Below are 20,382 nucleotides of genomic sequence, written 5' to 3'. Positions count from 1 at the left end.
AAAAAGATTTTTTTGTTATCAAGCTTACACTGAAACCTTAATGTTACAAGCAAGTGTACAAAGTAGAAGTACAAAGTAGAGTAATATTTCTATTTGTATTTAGAAGAGAGGCGGAACAACCTGCTGTACCATGGTCCTTGGTTTCAGAAACTTTACATTTACATTTATTCATTTAGCAGACGCTTTTATAGAAAGCGACTTCCACGAGAGAGCTTTACAAAGTGCATAGGACACGCTTTACAACTTCTTGTATTTTCCATACTTCACACCCAAGCCATTTGAGTCTCTTGTTTGTGTGTTCCCAAAATGTGCTTTCAACTGTACCCTTGTTTGCAAATGTATGGATACATTTCTATTCCCTACATATATTCATGTGGTGTAGATATTGTTGACAGTTGCGCCTTTGAAGTCCTCTTCCTGTGTTGGAAGGTGGGGACAATATATGTACTGTAGTCAAGCGTGTGTGGTAGTCTACACCACCACAAAGACTCAGCTGAGTAGGAAGTGGAAATAGAATAGCTGGAACAGACATGAGGGTTAGCTGTCTGAAATGGATACTTATTCTCATACACATCAATTTTGGTAAGAAATCATTTTGATTGTTCAAATTCATCTTAGTAATTGTTTTTTTAATATATATTTTTGGGCATTATTGGGACAAAGCCAATGTAGAGTGAAAGGAAATGTAGGGGAGAGAGAGGGGAGGTAATTCATACTTTTCATACTTTTCTTTACCAACAAATTGGAACAAATCCCAGGCCCCTACAGTAAGGCCTGAGCCTACTTTGGCTAGTTTGAACATCTCTCTAATAATGCCAGGAATCTCTGTCTGTGTATTTTTAGAACTAGTGCACAGTGCCCGTGATGCAGTGAAAGCACTGCACTATCTATCTATAATTCCAGAAATCTGTGTTTCACCGACATCATCGCAGGCACTGTGCCCTATCTATAATTCCAGGATTCTGTGTGTGTCACCAAATTTATCATGGGCACTGTGCACTATCTATAGTTCAAGTAATCTGTATTGTGTGTTTGTTAAGGAAATATTCTGAAGACACTGTGTACTTGGATTGTCAGGATTAACGGATTAATACAAATTCTTTATTCAATATAAAAGTACAAGACAGAGCATTCTGTGACCAATCTACCGGAGGACACGTATCGCCATTGTTATTCAGCAGAGTGATAAGAATCCTAAAACATAGGCTGTCTCATATACACTCACAGTATCTGGTCATTCTAAACATCTGTTAATCAATATAGACATTGAACACATTCTTCTATACAATGATCTCCTGAACTGAAACCAAACATGTATCTGTTTTCAGTCTTCTTCCTATCATTAGCCCACTCCTAAGACAATATAATCATAGTTGAAACAACATAGCTCAGAACCTGATTCCCAAAGCTCCTCTCCCCAGGTGATAAGAACTCTCATGCTGCATTTCTCTCTAAATCAGGACGTCATAAAACTCCAGAAGTTGATCATCCAAAATGGTCAACTGACCTTTGTGGGGTCATCCCCCTCAGAAATAGCTAATACAGATAGCCATTTAGCCATTTGCCCTATCATAAAAATCCCCCAACAGTTCCTAAGCTTTACAACCTCTCAACTCCTCGACGTCTCAACTTTCTGCAAACTCAGCTTAATTATCTCCCCTTCCTGCAGACAACATAAGTTGATGTTCCAGCATGTTTCTTATCAATGAACCGCATTTAAAACACATTAATTGTACATCCTAAAATTCTATTACATGTTTCACTGGCATCTTAATCACCAACTAAATCATGGGCACTGTGCGATTTAGTTGCATGATGCAGTTGCCTATAATAGGATAATTGTAAAAAAATTATTATTACATTAGATCAGTAGACATGAGTTTAAATATACATTTAAACTACATCTATTGTGCCAACCAAGAACTATCAAGCAAAGATATTCTAAATAGTATTATACCGATGGCTGTTTAGGCCTGCTTGGTCATTGTGAATTCGAAAAGTCAATTACAACTTTATTCACACTTTGGAATTTGGTTTTAATGTAAATATCTATTGACTGTAAAAAGTTAGCAGTACAGTTAACTGCCTCAATTTTACACAATACTTATTGGGTCTTTGTTTAGCAAAACATTACAGTATTATTTAATTCAAACAAAAATACTTGTTCTTCACTCTGCCCAGCCAATCCTGAGATGGTCTTCCTCAAGAGGACTGATGGACAGTCAGTGCAGCTGTCCTGCGTCCCTGACCCTGAGCAGGCAGGACTGGCTCCTACAGGTGTCATCCTGAGCGCAGAGACCTGCCAGGTCCAGAAAGACCTGCTGTCCACGGCTGACAGTGTTCTCAGGATCAGCTCTGCGTACCAAAGTCGTCTGAAAGTCACTGGGGGGATGGACTCTTCACAGCTCAACGTTACCATATCTCACCTGCAGCACTCAGATACAGGTCTCTATGTTTGTGAGTTCACCTACGCAGTCAACAAAAACCCAGACCACCAATCCTTCCCTAAAAACATTTTCCTGTTCATCGAAGTGAAAGGTATGAAAAAATGCGTGCTAGCAATTAACTATATGCTTTCTGCTAGTCTAGCATCTACCGCAGTTGGTGATATGGCCTATCTTTTTAAAGTTGTATGCGTATGTATGTGTTGTGTGCAGAGTGCTCCAGCTACGTTCCTCTACTCTACATCATATCAGCAGCAGTGGGACTGCTTCTCGTCAACCTCACCTGGCTGTGTGCTGTCGAGTGTGTGAGTACAGCTGAATTTACCTCAGCGTAACAAGCAGAGATACACACATCGTTGGAACAAACAGAATGACTCAAATGTTTTGGGGGGACTTGTTGCTCCGCAACCAATTTAAAATAGAATATGGATGACTCTGAAGAAATGATGTCAGGGTGTAAAAAGGACATGTGCTTATATGATAATATGACATGTTGGTATTTCAGATCAAGATGAGAAACCAACAGAAAACACAGGGCCTTCTTCCAATCTATGAGGAAATGAAGAGTGGGAGGCAGGAGAACGGAAGCCCCCAGAATATCCATCCGGGCTCAGCAAAACCAGAGGAAACGGACCCCCCTGAGTATACCCAGGTCAGGCATGCACAGAACCACTATGCATGCCCCAGGCCAACAAGGATGGTGAATACTTAGAGAAATAACCACCCATAAAAACTGTGCACAACACTTTTGTAACAGCCAAGAAAAAACTGCAATTTTATTAATTGTTTCAAAGAAGCTCCATATGTCATGAAAACTTGTTTTTTTTTCTGGTGCATGTCATTTAACAATCACATTCTATGAGGAGAAAGAGATATACAGAGAGAAAAATAAAACATTACAAGCCACTTACTTTTCATTAAATCTCAGTACAGACATTTTTCCTTAATATTTCAAAACAAAAAAGGCAAAAAGCAGCCCTAACCCCCCCGCCCCCACCCCTCATCCCAACAAAACTAGACAACGAAAAAAATTAAACACACAGATGCCCTCAGGGGCAACGGGCTAAAATCCCACAGTGCTAAAGAGTGAGACGCTCATTGGTTTAGGAATACACAGCATGACGATGTAGCGCTAGGTCAATCTGAATCAGGGGGGAGGAAGTAGGATGTGGGGGGTATTGGTGGTGTAGGGGACACTCAGCATGTGAGCCCCAGCCACACTCCCCCCCCCAAAACAAAACAAAAAACAAACATTTAATCCAAATAAACCCTGCAAATAGATGAGCCACACTGATGTAGGCAACCCCCCCCCCCCCCCCCCCCCAACAACACTTGTGCATAGATCATGATCCTTTAGAACCAGCTCGTTTTCAAAACGTTATCCAAATGAATGCAGAAAACGTTTGTTTTGTAATACCCGAGAGAATTACAGAGAGGAAAGAAAGAGTAATGCACAATGTTCCTGATTCATTCAGGACGGGACCTCATTTAAGAAAATAAAATAAAGATTCCAACATACAGCATTTGCATGTTCTTCACGGTCTTCCTTAACAATCAAAATCATTTACCATTTTTGTTTTTAATGTAAAGCAATTTTTATATATATATTTATATAAAGCACTCCATTTTCATGTAAAGTCCATTATTTGGTTAATATGTAACTGCTACGGATTTTTTTACAAAGGTATTTTTTCTTCTTCTGAAATCCATAACTTTCAGTGCTTAGAATGGTTTCCCCCCTCACAACTTTTTTTCTCATAAAACGTACATTAAAATGGCGTGGAGTTGGTACTCTGGAACCCTGGCCTTCCTGAGACAAGATCCACTTTTTCGTGTGTGTGCAAGATAGTGAGCAATTATGTCTTCTTTTACAAAGGAAAAATATAAACATAAAAACATACAGGCTTCAGATAGTCTATGAAATCAACATCGACATTGAACAAAGAAGTCATCGATCAAATATAACATGACAACACTGTTCGGTCCCAGAGTTCTGAAAGTAGCACAATAATCTTCATTCTGTAAAGTGTTTTGTTATTCTTTTCAATGGAAGCATTTTGTCCTTTTGTTTTTCAAACATTCCCATAGTAAATTCCTTTTCGAACTCCAGAAAAAAGTGTTTGTAAACTGTTGGTGGCCTGGCAGGAAACAAACAACAAACATGAGAAAACTGAAATGAAACTTGAACGAAAGCTAACAAACCAAAAAGGTAGGCACCTCTGAAGTGAGCCTTCTAACCAACTCTCATGTCCTTCAGTCTCTCCACTGCTCCAACTCTGGAGAGCTACAAGTCTCTTCACACCAATCTATGGCCACAGGTCTTGAAAAATACTTTTTTTAAGCTTTTTTTTATTTACTTTTAGTTTTTTTTTGTTGCTTTTGTATACATTTTCTGTTTATAATCTGAAAATGGTGCAATACTCAATCATAATCCATAGTTTTTCTTGGATTATTCCACAATGAAAGCCACTATAAGGTAGATAAACATATTACAGATTAAAACACACTGTTATTTTTAGTCCTTGAGTAAACATGTACACATGAACTGTCCCCATCACCCCTCAGTACTCTTGTCTCACCTAGTTCCATCAGCTGGATGAGGGGGGAGGCTGACACTCAGTGCAACGCTAGAGACTAACAACAAGAAACATCAGAATATACTTTTGACAAGCATAAAAAAAGGACATCAACAGAAAACTAATATACTGAATTGAAGTCAAATGAGAAATACAGCAGAATCTCTATTCCGCAGTAAATCACAAGCTCACAACCGTTTTAACCTCGCATTCAAACTCTTCTCAAACAGACATTCATCCATCCACACAACACAATACACGCAACCTTGTGCAAACACTCAAAATACAACAGATGCCATTTTTCTTGTTTTTCTTTTTAACACACCAATCTGTTTTCAACAATGCTCATATCTCAAATTTAGTTTACTTTGAACAGATGTTATCAAAAATCTCTGAAGTGTATGAATGAGACAAACCATTAAAAAAAGTGTTCACATTACATTATTGGCGCTTCCTTTGATTCAAGTATTCGTGTTTTTTTATTTTTGTATTACTCTGATATGTTTATGATCTTCAATCTTCTGGGAAATACGCAGAGAAGGATGCACAGAGGAAGGCTGAAACTAGGGGCAGGGAGAGATTGGGCTTAGGATAAGTGGAAAGAGAGAAACCTAGCCATATACACATATAAACACACATTATGTATTTTAGAGTATATACCTGTATATGAACTAGCATGTGCATATTCAACCCAGGCCCTTAAGAAAGATGATTTTGTCTCGACTCTTTAGGGATACCTGCCCCTGAGCCTCCCTCTGTTGTTCCATGATTGAGAAGCATACTTTGCTCGAACTCCAGTAGCATTTGAGCCCATGCACTTTAAAAAGGGAGAGCCTATGATTTACAATACTAGACACTAGCAGTGGGGGTGGGGTGGCCTCTCAGTGCTGGTGCTGCGCGAAGCCTGGGGCGCCTCTGAGAGTTCACCTACCCCAGCCCCACCTCTCCACCCACCTGCCCCCGTCTCCCGTGGACAACCAGTGTGGAGTAAAAAATGCAGGTTTTCAGAAACAGGCAATTAGTGATTGTTGCTAATGTCAAGTGAGTCCAAAATGACTCTGGAAGAGGACCTTCCCCCTTTTAAGACTTGCGTACCAGACTGAGATGGTGTCGCCGGCCCTGCTGATGCGATGGGCCCACCTGAACCCTGATCTGGTTCTGTGGAAATGTTCTGGTCCGTGGTGCCCCTTTCAGATTGGAGCTCAGAAAGGAAATCAACACGGTGGATCCAGCGACCCCCGATGGCAGCCCACAGAGCCCCAGTTAAGTGCGTGTGTTTGAGGGGGGGCTGTTTGAGTGCAGGGCACCAGCTCTGCTTTGAGGGGGCACAGCTGAAATGATCTGAACAATTCTTCTGAAGAGGATACTTTTTTGTTGTTTTTCTTTTGGTAAATAAACAAGACGTACGCAACGTAACCCTCCATCAACAGTGAACAAAGACTGGGACCGTCCCCTCGTCTCGCATACTATTCTGAGTGGACTTGTCCCTATAGTATATTCTTTGATAATTTGGACAAGGGGACTTCCTCAATGGGAATCCAAGTCCGCAAAACAAAACATCTGAGTGGGACACGGTAAGGGTAGTGGTCAGTATTTGTAGTCCAATTGGCACAGTGCTTGCTCACTTACACCTTAAGTCTGTAGTGTTACCTCGAAGCTCCTCAGGCTGCTAGCGCCGTTCTGAACACCAAGGAGACAGAACGCACACACACACACACACACCCTAAGCTCACAGGAAGGCGACAGCTGACGCTCTTCACCCACCGGTTTAAAGGACATCAGAGACCATCAGCTCAGGATGTTGGTTATGAAAGGAGCTGCCAAGTGCTGACTGCTTGGCTAATCGCCAGAGGCCTGGATGGCTGGCTAGGTAGGTAGGTAGGTAGGGGGGTAGACAGTCAGCATAATGTGTGAGCGTGTGTAGTTGATAGTAGATGGCTCTGAAGACACACCTCCTTGACTTTGCATAGAAACGGCAGGCTGCGTCGGTGTGTGTAGTTGGTACAGAAAAAAGTGGTGATGTGGAGAGCCCACGGTACGAGAGACAGGGGAAGGGGGGATACCCCACCGAAGGGTAGAGAGCAGGCTGAGAGAGGAGGAGGCAGCAGGGGCAATAGCAGGAGCCTTCCCTCAACTGATGGTTAACCTGCATATCTCCAACCTCCTCCAGGGTCTTAAGTACAACGGCCTCGACCGCACTGAACGCGGAGCCCTCACCATTAGCGAGAGGTTCTCCGTAGAAGTTGCTGAGGTGAGCCTCCACCTGGGAGAGGCCAGGAAGAGAGAGGGGCAGGAGGGCAGATAAACACTGCATTTAAACAACGCCATCAACAGCCATACATCCTTATCATCATTGTCACTATAAAACATGAACACATCAACGATAACAGCGAGGTTGACCCTAAGGAAAGGAAAAAAAAATCGAAACAAAAAAACAAGAACAACCAAATCAAACCTCCCTCTGGGTAAAGTGATCCTTGCATGGGAGATAGAAAAGGGGGAAGAGTGTGGAGTGGAGGTTGCTGATGACAGAGGCTGGCGCAGTAGCAGTAGTAGTAATAGTAGGAGTTAGTAACAGGAGTGGACCAGTTGTGATGGAGCTGCTCTTGGCCAGGAGGCCCAGGAAGGGCACAGGGCAGGGGGGAGCCAGTCTGAGCTTCTCCCCAGGGAGGTAGAGGGTGGGGGTGAGAGCTGCTGCAGAGCCCTGGCTGGGGGGCTCCGGGAGCTCGGCAGCAGGCAGGCACTCAATGGCCACACTCATACGGGTTGGCAGGGCCTCCGAAAGAGAAAAGAGAGAGTAAGAGAGAGAGAGAGAGAAATGGCAATTCTCCCTGGTGATCGTGAAGGCTTCAAGCCTAATCTCCAGATACCAAGGCTAACGTATTTCAGAGTAATGTAACAGTGATATTTACTTTGATATAGTTGAGAGGACAAAGAGATAAGAGGAGTTCTTGCTCCAAAATCCTCCACTCAGGTAAAGTCTGTTCTGACATTGTCTTTTTCCCTTCACTTTGCTACCATTTTGTATCCTACCAGGTCCCACATTCTGAGGGAAGGATATATATATATATATATATATATATATAAGAAAAGGGATTATTGTTTTGACATCCAAATTTACACTTCACACAGAGCACGGAGAAGCCATGTTAGATTGCTTTTGTCTTTGTTTTCAGTCGCTTCTCCACTCTTCTGATTGGTTGGCATTGAAGGAGGAGCTGGGGAGGCTCCTGCTAAGTGCTTTGATAAACCACCTCATTAGAAACCAGGCAAATCTTTGTTCCATACGTTTTTGTACCAAATAAAACTAATGAAAAGAAAACAAAAAAGAAAACGCCTCAGTCTTCTCTGTAGTAAGGAACACCTCATATTTTGGTATGCCCCTCCCCTTGCCACTGGCGTGTGTGGGTGGGTACATGCACAAGTGTGTGGGGACAGGAAGTGTCGGAAGTGCTTGGTGGGCCTCCTTGTGTACCAGACTGAAGAGCGTTATAGTTCAGCTACAGCTCCACAGATCTCTCACACACACACTCTCAGAGGGTGGAGGGGTCGTAGGGGTCCAGGAGTGTGACCAGATATCCAGTTCTTGAAGTATGTCGTTCCACGCCGACGCTTCTCTCTGAAAGGATAGGATGGGCAGAGAGAGCGATAGGAACCTGTAGTTTTACCGGCCTTGGTTACATGGACGGTAGGTAGGGGTCTGTGGCCTATATTGCACGTCACTTGAAATGGTGTGGGTTTCCTGTCAGACACCAGTGGACCACATATGACTGAGGTCATCCACAGTCAGAGAAATTAGCTGGGCTTCCGGTCGTCCTTGAAGAACACGTCGAGGTTCATCCCAAAAAAAAGAAAGTGTTTCAGTTTAATAAAAGCAGTGGTTAGTTAAAACTTTCCTACGCACCCTCCCCCACAGAAAAGATTGACACATTTGAGAAACAAGGTTCTCTCAGCGTAACTTTGCAATGACAAAAATACAACGCATGACAAAATGGCTTGAATGAACAAGGCAGAACAGAGTTGCATCAATCCCTTTAAGAGTTGCAGGTGTGGGGGTGGGGCATGCTTAGCGACAGGGGGCTTGAGCTGCCAGCGGTACCGCCCCCGCCCAGCCATGTCCACATCCCCCCCTCCTCTGATTCGCTGGCTCAGAAATGAGTGTGCAGTTTCTCAGTACATTTTCTTCAGTATGTACGGAGTGACTGGAGGTTAAGGCTAGTATTAGTGCTGAGAACACAAACATGAAGTCCTGACCGCAAGGACGTTCTAGAACCCTCCGACGGGCTTGCTTTGGGAATGATGCCTTTCCTCTGAGGTGTCCGGTGACTGCCTCCGGGGGTGGAGGCAGATAGTGAGAGGAGTGAGGGTGAGAGTTTTGAGGATGGCAGCTCGTTTGTGTGTCAATTCGACTAGGATACACGTCTGACGTGAAATCTTTTTTAATTTTGTAATCTTTTTTTAAGTATGTAAGAAAAAAAAGTTATCTTTCCTTTGTTGAGTCAAAGACCTCCTCCTGCTTCTCCGAAAGTAAAGTTGAGCACTGTAACCAAGTCTCTTGCCGCCGAAGGACAAAAAATCTAATTAAAAAAAGAAGATACAACAAAACGACAAATGACGTTTTTCAGGAGGAGTGGAGGAGGGTCAGCAGCGTAGACACTGAGTTTGACCTCAGCCTCTCCTTCACTAGTCCACCCACACTGATTATCACCACAATGATTTGCAAAGTCTTTGCTCCTGTGTGTGTGTTTGGCCTGGGCTCCATGTCTCTACATGGACTCCCCGCTCAGCAGATCCCCAGGCAGCAGCGTGTTGATGGGGGTGGGGCTCCCCATGACCCGCCCCTCCTCCCCGCTGGGAGGCCCCCATAGGCTGGAGTACTGCGGCACGCCGCCCCATAGAAGCTCTCCACCCGTCTTGGGGCCGCCTCCTCCGAGGCTGCTGCCGCCGCCGCTGTTCCAGTGGCCAATGGGGTGTTGGGCTCCGTGCCCGTTCCCGCCCATCCGCGTCTGATTGGTGCCTGGGTTTGCCTGCCAGCTGGTGGTCGCCCCGAGAGACTGGCCCTGTGCAAAGAAGCGATTCACTTCCTCCTCCCCAGCAAATTCAGCCAGGATGGTGGTGTTCCCCAGCACACACCTGGAGAGACGGAGGGAGAGAGACAACGGAGAGTGAAAAGTGACGCACTGCTTTATGATGGTGGTAAAGCAAAGTTGAACTCTCATACTTGGGCACCTGGAATTCTAAGAGTACGCGTGTGCGACAGTGTGTCTTACATGTGCAGGGACTTCTGGGCTTTGGCGGCCTCGTCCTTGGAGCTGTAGCGCACCAAGGCGTTGCCCTGGGTCAGGTTGAGGTGGAATGTGATGAGGGGGCCATGCTGCATGCACAGCGTCCGCAAGGTGGAGCCGTCAATCTGGAGAGCACACACAGACACGCACCCACGCACACACGTACCCACGCACACACAGACGCACCCACACACACACACGCACCCACACACACACATGCATACACACACACACACACACACACACACACAGTGTTACAAGGGAGTGAAAAGGCTTAGAAATACATGTCTATGAATGGGGTGAGTGCATGGGGTTGACGGCTGGTACCTGTGGAGTGAGGTTTCTAAGAACCAGCCAGCTACTGGTCCTGGTGGAGCTGTCTGTACTCCATGTGGTACCTGCTGAGAGAGAGGAGGGCAGGAGGGAAAGAGAAAAGAGAAAAGAGAAAGAGGGATGGGGGGAGAGAGAAGAGAGGCAGGCGAAGGGAAAGACAGACACAGAGGGAGATGGAAACAAAACAGAAAGGCAGCGAGTGAGTTCACCACTTAGCTGTACCAGATGCACACTGTGCATGGAGACCACAGTCAGTGGAGGCGTGTCCGCCCACGGCACAGTGGGGTTATCTGGGCCTTGTCAACCCCGTTTGCTTTCCCCAGAGGAGTGCCTAGTCAGAGTTGGGGCCCCGTGAAAGAGCTGACAGCTCTGTAATAGACAGGACGCCTGCACACCATGTTGCACCTCAGCAACCTGACCATTCTTTCAAAACTCCTACTGTCAGGACCGTTCAATCATGAACATGGAAACTAGACGAGACGTTGTTTGTGTGTGTGTGTGTGTGCGTGCGCTCGGTGTCCGGGCTGAGGGGTACCTGAGGTGTAGGAGCTGCTCCAGCCCTGGGCCAGGCCCAGGGAGTTGCCCCCCCAGGTGGAGGAGGGGGGCTTGGTGTTGGTGAGGCCCGGCGGGGGCCTGGAGGGGGCCGTGGTGTTGCGGGGCCCCTGGGGCACCTTCCACAGCTCGTGGGACAGGGAGGCCTGGGTGTGGGAGATGGGGCCTGGGGACCAGGTGGACTTCATGTCTGACAGTTTACCTGAGAGGCAGGGAGAGAGTGAGAGAGCGAGAATGCGTATGTGAGGGAGAGGGAAAGAGAGGTGTAAAAACAGTGGAAATGGGAGGTAAAGTTAGTTTACGTGTTTTTATTACATTTGAACACTTATTCATGAGAATGTATGAAAGAGCTTGATTCAAACACATCTCTAACAGAGGGTCTGTCCATGCTGAACATATGGTTTACAGGGAGACTGAACACTACAGGGACAAACCACACAGGAGATCATTCCCCAAAACACACCATAACACACTGCAGCCAGGCAAGTTATTACAGAACACTTCTGTTTTTCCTGGGTTTAACAAAACACGGCCTTGACTCTCACACACACATTCACCAGTGTGTGCGTGTGGGCCAGTGTGTGCGTGAGCCAGTCATGGTGGAATTGTACTTCACCGACCCTGTGGTGGTGGTGTTTAAAAAAAGTGTGTGTGTGTGTGTATGTGAAAGAAAAACACTTATTTAAAACACCACCACAGGGCCAGTGAAGGAGAGTTACAGCTCAGTCCATGCCTTGGTCACAGCCTGATGACCTTCTGGGAACACTCATCCATCTGCCCCCAGCCCTCTGCAATGTTCCCATGCTACACACAAACATGGGGGGGGGGGGGGGGGGAGGGGGGCACCACTACACACTGCGTAGAGTTTGAGCAGGGGCACAGCTTAGAGTGGATGGGGGGAGGGGGCACACTAAACCAGATGCAGGGTAAGGATGAGAGAGGGGTCTGTCTGTGTGTACCTGGGTCGTCCGTCTCCGGGGACGACAGAGAGAATGAGCTAGAGTAGGCACTGACGGGCCAATCAGGGGCTGGAGGCAAAGCCTCGTTCTGAGATGAGGTGGGGGAGGAGCCTATGGCGGGTCCGGCAAAATGAAGAGCAAAATAAAGAAAAACAACAGAAAACAAACAAAAGAAACACAGAGCAAAGAAAGAGTTTGGAGGGAAAGGAGAAAAAGGAAAGAAAATGAAGTGAAGGAAAATAATCCCTAAAAGTGATGGCGTACTGCTAGTTTCAAAGGAAGGGTTGGGTAGAAGTGTGGCAGAGTTATACACACACACACGGGTATGAGAAATAAAAAGAGAGCAAAAGTAAAGGGAAAAGAAGCCCCCTCCTTTGGATAAAAGATTGTATAAAAAGGGTGAAAGACTGAACACTATCCACCACCAACATTCTATAACAGCAAGGAATGCACTGTCTGTGTTAGACATGATCTGCTACTCTCGCTCCCTCACCTCCCTCCCTCCCTCCCTCCCTCACCTCCACTGCGGTCCCGGAGCAGGTAGCGGTTGACGTCCTGGATGTTGGTGTTGATGGTGGGCCCGCTGGGCACGCTGCCCGGGGTCATGTTGGGGTCGTTCTCCGGGTCGATGTTCTGCAGGCCCTTCCAGGGCACTCCGGGACAGAACTCTGAAACACAGCACGAGCCACGGGTTTCACAGAGGAACTGGACTATCACCGGAGGACTACGCTGCCTGAATACTGACACCATCATCCACCATCCAAGTTCAGGCTCATGCCGTCTTGACAGCGCCAGACCCAAGCTACTGACCTGGAGGCCAGGTGATGTTGGTGCCGTTGGCCATCTTGTCGTTGGAGGTCTTGCCCTGGCCCCAGCTGTCCGGGGGCACCAGGGGGCTGGTGGGGGAGTCCGAGCCGGGCATCATATTGTAGGGACTGTATGAGTCATCCAGGGGGGGCTTGCCTGGGGGGCAAAGATTGGCACCTAATGCACATGCACACAGACACAAATCCTTCAAAACAGTGGGATGGGATGTAATCGTACAACATAGATATGCCACACCTGACAAAGGTCGTACAACATAGGTCAAGCTAGACAGAAACGTTGTTGCGACTATGTTTTCACATCCTATTTGGCCATCTTTCCCTGGAGTATGGGAGTGTTCCCATGATGGCTCACCGTGCTTCCCCAGGTTGGACTCCAGGGGGGAGGAGCTTCCCGAGAGACTCTCCATGGAGTTGGGGTGTGTCCACTGGGATAGGCGGGACTGGGGCTGGGGGGGCTCTTTCATGGACAGACCCCCCACCTCCATGCAGTTTACATTCATGTTAGGATTCAGTCCAGCTGAGGGTGGGAGGGAGAGGGGCATTAATCATCAAGGTTATATAGAGGTTATATATCCCCCCCAAAACGCAGAATGGAATGTATAATTGGACGTTGTTTGAAGAATAACATACTTATCAGACATCAGCCCTACGGCTACACTTAGCTCGATAAGATGCTGTGCGAGGCGGAGCGACTGAAGCACTCACAGAGAGGGTAAGGGCTGTAAGAGTTGGGAGAAGACTGCGGCTCTTTGGTCTGCAGGTCGGGTAGGCCCGGAGCCTGGGGGTGTCCCGGGAAGGAGTCCAGGGCCGATTTGCCGGCGCTGTGGCCGGCGTGCAGGCCGGAGTGGGAGGGGGGCTGCTGCTGCTGTTTCATCAGCAGGGCCTGGGCCAGCTGGCGTTGGTGCTGTTGGATCTGCTGCTGCATGTTATTGATTGTACGTGCAACCTGGAAGACACACGCACGCGCACACAGAACAAGGTCAGCTTCTGGCAATACCAAGGGAGAGTTCTATTGGACTGTATTTAGATGAAGCAGGAGGAGGAAGTGAGGTAGAGAGGAGGCTGCAGGGGAGAGACACTGACTTGCTGCTCTTGTTGTCGGATGGGGCCGGAAACATTGCGCTGGGCCTGCAACATCTGCTGCTGAATTTGTAAACGCTGGTAAGCCTGGAGGGGACCAAGAACACACACATCCCTGTACATAACCGCACGTGTGTTGCTGAGGTGAATACGCAGTACAGAGGTGTGTATGGAGTGAGAAGTGTGTGTGTGTGTGGTAGAGAGAATGGAACTCACCAGTTGCAGCTGGTAGAGTTGGTTCAGAAGAGTCATGTGTTGAGGGTTTATTGGTGAGGTCAAAAGTGCAGGATTCAGACCAATGTTTTTCGCGGCAAACTGTAAGAGCTGTGCTTGAACCTGAGGAAGGGAGGACACACACAAAAACAAAAACGTAAAGAAAATTGTGCATGGCCCTGTGTCTGTACATGGGCTAGTGTGTGTGTGCGCGCGTACCTGAGGGGAGATAAACTGAGGCACTTGAGCGCGTAGACTAGGCTGGGAGGAGCTGAGAGGTGGCACTGATGGCTGGGGAGCAGGCGGCAGCTGCTGCTGCTGCTGCATGGCCCGGGCTTGTGCTGCTCCACTACTGCCAAACATTCCACTCTGCATCTGGGGGCAGCCGCAACGCAAGACACGTCAAAGTCTCGACAGCCATTTCTGTGTCTCAGTTTATCTGCCTTTTGTGGTGAGTTTAACGTTTGAGGGTAGGCTTGTGCGTGTGTGTGAATGTGTGTGTGTGCGTGTATTAGGGGCTGGCAACTACCTTGTCCAGGAAGGGGCTGCGGTCTGAGGAGGGGAGGGGGGGGCGGCAGGCCATGGGCTTGTTGATGAGGCCGTTGTTGTAGTCGGACATGGCTCCCATCCCCCCGCGCTTGTCCAGCTCGGTCTTCTTCTCCAGCAGGGCGCTCATGGCCTGGTCCAGGTTCATGTTGTTGCTCTTCAGAGCCTCCTCCGCTGGATCTCTCTGCACGGAGGAACACACGCATGCACACATATACACACACACACACGCATGCACGCCCACACACGCGGACACACACCCACGGCCACAAACCCACAAACAAAACAGTGTCAGTGTCACACCCACAACTCACACAGACGCACTCTGACTAGCTCTGAGGCAAGCGCTTCCTGGTCTGGTGGCTGAGACGGACACTCACAGGGAAGCCCATGTCAGTCAGCTGCTTGGTCAGGCGGCTCATGATCCAGGCGTCCTCCTGCTTGCTCGGGACCTTCCCCTGGGACACAGAGACATGTTCACGGCCCACTGCTTGTCGAGAGACATGTGCTAGGTACTTGAGTGAACGGCCTGATTTGAACCGGAGGCAAGTCCTATAGTTAAATCATAGTTGGTCGTTACAAAACCATGACGTGTCGTGTGTGTTAGCAGTGGAGCGGTACCTTGGGAGGGCCCTTTTTGGGTCCGTTGCCCCAGGAGTTGTTCTCCTGGGAGGCGGTGCTGTTCCACATGTCCCCGTCGTCAGTGTCCCACTGGCCCCCTGACATACCCATCTCTTCCCCTCCGCCACCCCAGCCGTCTTGCATAGATTTGGGGGCTGTGGAACAAGATGTATGCGGGACGCCTTCATGGAATGTTCTAGAATACTCTCAGTCCTTAATTCGAAATATTTTCCTGATGACAGTGTGTGGAGTTTGGCATTGTACACGAACGCTCAAACGAATTAGGTGACTTCCAAGGTAATCTAGCAGCAGACGTTCTAGCAGACTAAATGCAGTGTGGTCTGCCTGCCACCAGGAGTCAGTGTGACAGCATGCTCAGTCAACGCGCCAGCCTTGCCTTGTCCTTGACTTGACTCACAACTGCATCAAACTTCAATAGTGGGCAAACAAACAAATATCTGAGACTTTACCCAGAGTGACCACGATTTAGGCATCGGGGCTGATCTGATTTCCAGAAAGTGTCATATGTTGTGGTGTTCTGACCTGGTTTGCAGGGTGCAGGTCCGAGGGGAGGGTTGCCCCTGCCATAGGTGTCGGGGCCGTTGTCCCCCCAGCCCCCGTGACTGCCGGTGGGCTTGCCCCAGGCTGACGTCCCGTTGTCCAGGCTGACCGGGGGTCCCGCAGGCTCCCCCCAGGAGGGCTCGGCTTTGGAGTGGGAGGCGGGTGGCTCTCCCCAGCCTAGGAGACAAGACGTGAACTTTACTGACGTGTCGAAAACTCAAACCACCACAAACCAGTGCATGTGATGGTCCCACAGAAGCGGGCATAGGCTTTGTATGTCTCGGGGTAGGAGAGAGAGGAAAGGACGGCCTGGGCCTCGTCTGCACCAGCTGTCTTGGGAGAGTGCCCCGTCTGTCTGTGCCAGGGACAACTCCATGAGAAGGAGCCGAAACCCAATTGAATTAGGCACATGTTAAAAATGAACTGTGCAAGAATGGACTTAGAACAGCATATTTATTACTTCCAGACTCGGTCGGTGTACAAAATTTGACTGATGTAGTCCAAATGTGCAGCAACTGCCAGAAGCTCGAGGCGAAAAAGTAGGAATCCGTGGAAGTACCGAGTGTGTGTAATGCCACATCCCAAACAGTAGGGGGTGTGTGTGTGTGCCCAGTCTGAGCTACCCACTCCTCCTCTCGTCTCAAACTACTGACAGATGGCAGCTCCACTATAATCACACACTTCCTCGCCCGTCTCAAATGTTTGCTGTGAATCGCTATTTTCACAAGCCCGTTTGTAAACAGCATTCTTGGGCTTCCTCCGCTGGCCACGTGAGGTGGCCAGGGTTACGCCCCCCCCCCCCCCCCCCCCAGGCTGTTGTTGTGAAAATGGAGATGGACCGAGAGGGAGGAGGAGCCAGCGTAACACTGATTTGTTTATTCAACTACATGCAAATCCATGGGGCACACAAGGTCAATATCTTGCCTTTGCGGGGGTTTGGTAGCAATGAGCTTAATGTTCGTGAACTCCGGAAAACCAGCTCAATCATTAGGCAATCCCAGTCACACAAACAATTTTCTGTTGTATCCCGTGTGAATCCACTAAAATAACCATGTCTTTCACCTTAAGTCATCATTTTATACAGCATCTACAGATTGTAAACCTAAAGACTAAAGAGAACTAGACAACAATATGTTATGTGGAGCAGTCCTCTTGGACTTTACAGCAGCATTTGATCTCCTTGAACATCTTCTGGAAAAACTGGTGTGCTACGGCTTTAAACCATCTGCAGCTACCTGGATGGGAAGTTACCTATTAAATAGATCACAAAGAGTCTTCTTTAATGGAAGTCACTCGGACAGTGTGTTGGTGGAAAGTGGAATTCCACAGGGAAGCTGTCTAGGCCCACTAATGTACTCGATCTTCACTAATGATCTACCTCAAGTATTAAGAAGTGCAAATCTAAGTATGTACGCAGATGACACAGCAGCAAAAACAGTAGAAGAACTGACAGTTGTCCTAAACAGGGAGCTAAGGTCCATTGGAAAGTGGGTCTGTGAGAACAAGATGGTTCTCAACTTAGCTAAAACAAAAAGCATCATCTTTGGGTCTAATCATTCTCTTAGAGCAGAGCCAGAGCTTAGACTGTGCATAGATGGAACTTCCATCAAACAAGTAAAGGTAACTAAGCAATTGGGAGTCACCCTAAATGATAAACTGTCCTGGTCAAAGCATATTGACACTATTGTCCATAAAAAGGGCAAAGCACTAGCTGCAGTTAGACGATGCAGAAATCATCTTACACCTGATCTAAGAATACTGGTAGTTAGCTCTCTTGTTCTGTCACAGCTGGATTATTGCCAGATAGTATGGGCAAATGCCACCAAGAAAGACCTGAATAGATTACAGCTTGTACAAAACAAGGCTGCACGCTTTGCTCTACAGTGTCCTTACAGAACCAACATACAAAGTATGCATGCCAGTCTCCACTGGCTAAAAGTTGAAGACAGGATGATAGCTGCACTTCTTTTGTCAACATGGCGCCTCTTGCAGTCTAAAACACCAGCTGATCAGTATAGGCAACTAAATAAAAATGTAGCCTCACATAGCTATGCCACTAGATGAGCAATAGAAGGTAGGTTGTCACTCCCCAGAGCTAATACCAATTTTCTTAAACAAACTATGGGATACAGGGCCATGAAGTCATGGAACCTACTACAGACGGAAATTATAAACATGACACGTAAACGTATGTTCAAAAAGCAAATAATGAAACACTTGGGTACAGCATACTTGTGACACCAGATGGTGATATACTGTACAGAAATGTGTAGTACTCTCTTACATGGTTTGCAATTTACGCTTCTATGGAATTGGATATGTCAGTGTTTTATATCATGACAAAGGTAAAATTGCATAACCACTAGGTACATTTTTTATATTTGTAATGTAAAATTGTATGATCATTATTTTTATGTATTTTAACTTTTGATACTTGTAATGTAATGTATGTTTTAAATGTTAGATATTGGTATTGTAATGTACGTTTCACATGTTTGTTGTTAGTATGTAAGTCTTATATGTGGACCCCACTAAAAGTAGCTCTGTCTTAGGGTAGAGCTAATGGGGATCCTTCTAAATAAATAAAAAAATATAAAAAAATACTGCCAGAAAGAGAAGTAACAATTTAGTCTATCGCAGGGTTAAGTGATGATGGAAGGGACGGGTATTCTTTCTCCTTGCCAGGACCACAATGACAGTGAGTTTCTTACCTGGAGCCATGAGGGGAGGTCTGCTGTGTGGAGGTCCAGCCAGGTGAGGTCCAGCCAGGTGAGGTCCAGCCAGGTGAGGTCCAGCCAGGTGAGGTCCTGCTGTGTCCATGGGGCCGCTGTTGCTTCCGGGGTTCTGAGGGTTGTGGCCGTGGCTCTGCAGGGGTGGTGGTGGACCGTGGTAGGGGTGAGCGTGAGGGTGGTTGTTGATGTTGTTGACAGGCCCTGGGGGCTTGCTGCTTCCTCCTCCACCAGGGGGTGCTTTGCCCTTGGCTGTCCCAGGGTTGTTCTTGTCCCACAGGTTGACTGCCTTGTTGTAGGCGGTAGGGTCGCCCCAGGCTGAGGTACCGTCGTCGATTTCCATCTTGCGTCGGATAGAAGGTGGGGAAGGCTCCTCCCAGCCGGTGGGCTCTCCTCCTCCTGAAGGGTCCGGCTTGCCGCCGCCGCCGCCGCCACCCCCCCAACTGGAGGCTCCGCCCTGCTTCACTGAGCCAGTGCCCCCCCATGAGCCCATGCTCCCCCCTCCTCCACTATTGCCATTGGGCCCCTCCTGGGGCTTGCCCCCCCATCCTTGGGCAGGGCCACTGGGGCGCGGGGCCCCTGTGTCTCCCCAGCCCCCTCCTCCTCCACCCCCACCACTACCACCTGCTCCAGGTCCAGGACCAGGTCCAGAACCAGGTCCAGAACCAGGTCCAGAACCAGTTCCAGAACCAGGTCCAGAACCAGCCACTCCTGAGCCAGGCTTACCCCAGCCTCGGGAGCTTTCCTTCCAGCCTCCTGCCTCTCCCTCCCAGGGTGGGTTTGAGGGGGTGTTCTTCTTCCCATCTCCAGGATCTCCCCAGTCTCCTCCATTGTTATTACCACCACCTCCAGGACCATTGCCCCATCCTTGGGATGGCTTGGCCTGGTCTCCCCATCCCTGGGGCTTACTGGCCTTGCTGTGAGGCTCGTCCCAGCTGGGGGACTTCTCCTCTCCCCAGGACTGGACTCCACTTTTGGGGATGTTGGTACCATGGCCCCCTGGTGGAGGGTTACCCCAGCCCCCTGGGCCATTGTTGGAGGGCTTCTTGATGCTGGCGGGCTCTCCCCAGCCAGAGTTGGCTGGATTGGTGGTAGGCATACTGCCGCCCCACCCTTGGGCACCCTGAGGACCAGGCCCCTCACTCTTGCCACCCCGTTCAGCCCTGGGAGGGGGCCCGAGGTTGGGAGGCCCTTGGGTGTCTGTGGGGGTGTTGGGGCCCGAACCCCAAGAATCGCCCCCCGCGTCATTCTTGCTTTTGAGGCGAGCGGCCTCCTCCATGTCCCAGGTGGTGTGCTGGCGGACAGGGGTCTGGCCCCAGCCTGTGTTGCACAGCACCCGGGGGTCCAGGTCAGGGGTGGGCAGCAGCGGGGCTGGCTCATCCCTGGTGGGGCGGTCGCGATGGCGTGAGTGCCCATCGGCACCATCGCTGCTGCTGCCCTCACTGGCACCAGCGTTGCTCGGTGCTTGGTTCCAGGAGCTCGCCTGCTGGTCCTGGGGAGGGGAGCCTGGGGCCTCCCAGCCAGGGGCCTCCCCTGATGGCCGCTTGCCCCACTCTCCACTGGCCTGGGTCCCCCAGCCTCCTCCGCTGCCTCCTCCGCTGCCTCCTCCGCTGCCTCCTCCGCTGCCTCCTCCGCTGCCTCCTCCGCTGCCTCCTC

At 48.6% G+C, this 20,382-nt stretch overlaps 1 protein-coding gene across 1 annotated transcript in view; it reads right to left on the bottom strand.

Moving 5' to 3' along the window:
* Positions 1–3,190: 3,190 nt before the first annotated feature.
* LOC136938094 (trinucleotide repeat-containing gene 6C protein-like) overlaps positions 3,191–20,382 on the bottom strand; it is a 33,835-nt gene continuing 16,643 nt past the window's right edge. The window contains 18 exon segments of the mRNA XM_067231336.1: positions 3,191–10,153; positions 10,291–10,430; positions 10,633–10,706; positions 11,174–11,392; positions 12,150–12,260; positions 12,668–12,817; positions 12,960–13,133; positions 13,329–13,493; positions 13,682–13,922; positions 14,060–14,143; positions 14,273–14,392; positions 14,489–14,671; positions 14,673–14,999; positions 15,196–15,273; positions 15,437–15,591; positions 15,980–16,174; positions 18,709–19,350; positions 19,429–20,331. Of these exon segments, the coding sequence (XP_067087437.1) occupies positions 9,787–10,153; positions 10,291–10,430; positions 10,633–10,706; positions 11,174–11,392; positions 12,150–12,260; positions 12,668–12,817; positions 12,960–13,133; positions 13,329–13,493; positions 13,682–13,922; positions 14,060–14,143; positions 14,273–14,392; positions 14,489–14,671; positions 14,673–14,999; positions 15,196–15,273; positions 15,437–15,591; positions 15,980–16,174; positions 18,709–19,350; positions 19,429–20,331 (4,328 nt within the window). The 3' untranslated portion in view covers positions 3,191–9,786.

This window comes from Osmerus mordax, chromosome 3 (genome assembly GCF_038355195.1).
Source record: "Osmerus mordax isolate fOsmMor3 chromosome 3, fOsmMor3.pri, whole genome shotgun sequence".
Classification (NCBI taxonomy): domain Eukaryota; kingdom Metazoa; phylum Chordata; class Actinopteri; order Osmeriformes; family Osmeridae; genus Osmerus; species Osmerus mordax.
This window is presented reverse-complemented; position numbering and strand designations above follow the sequence as displayed.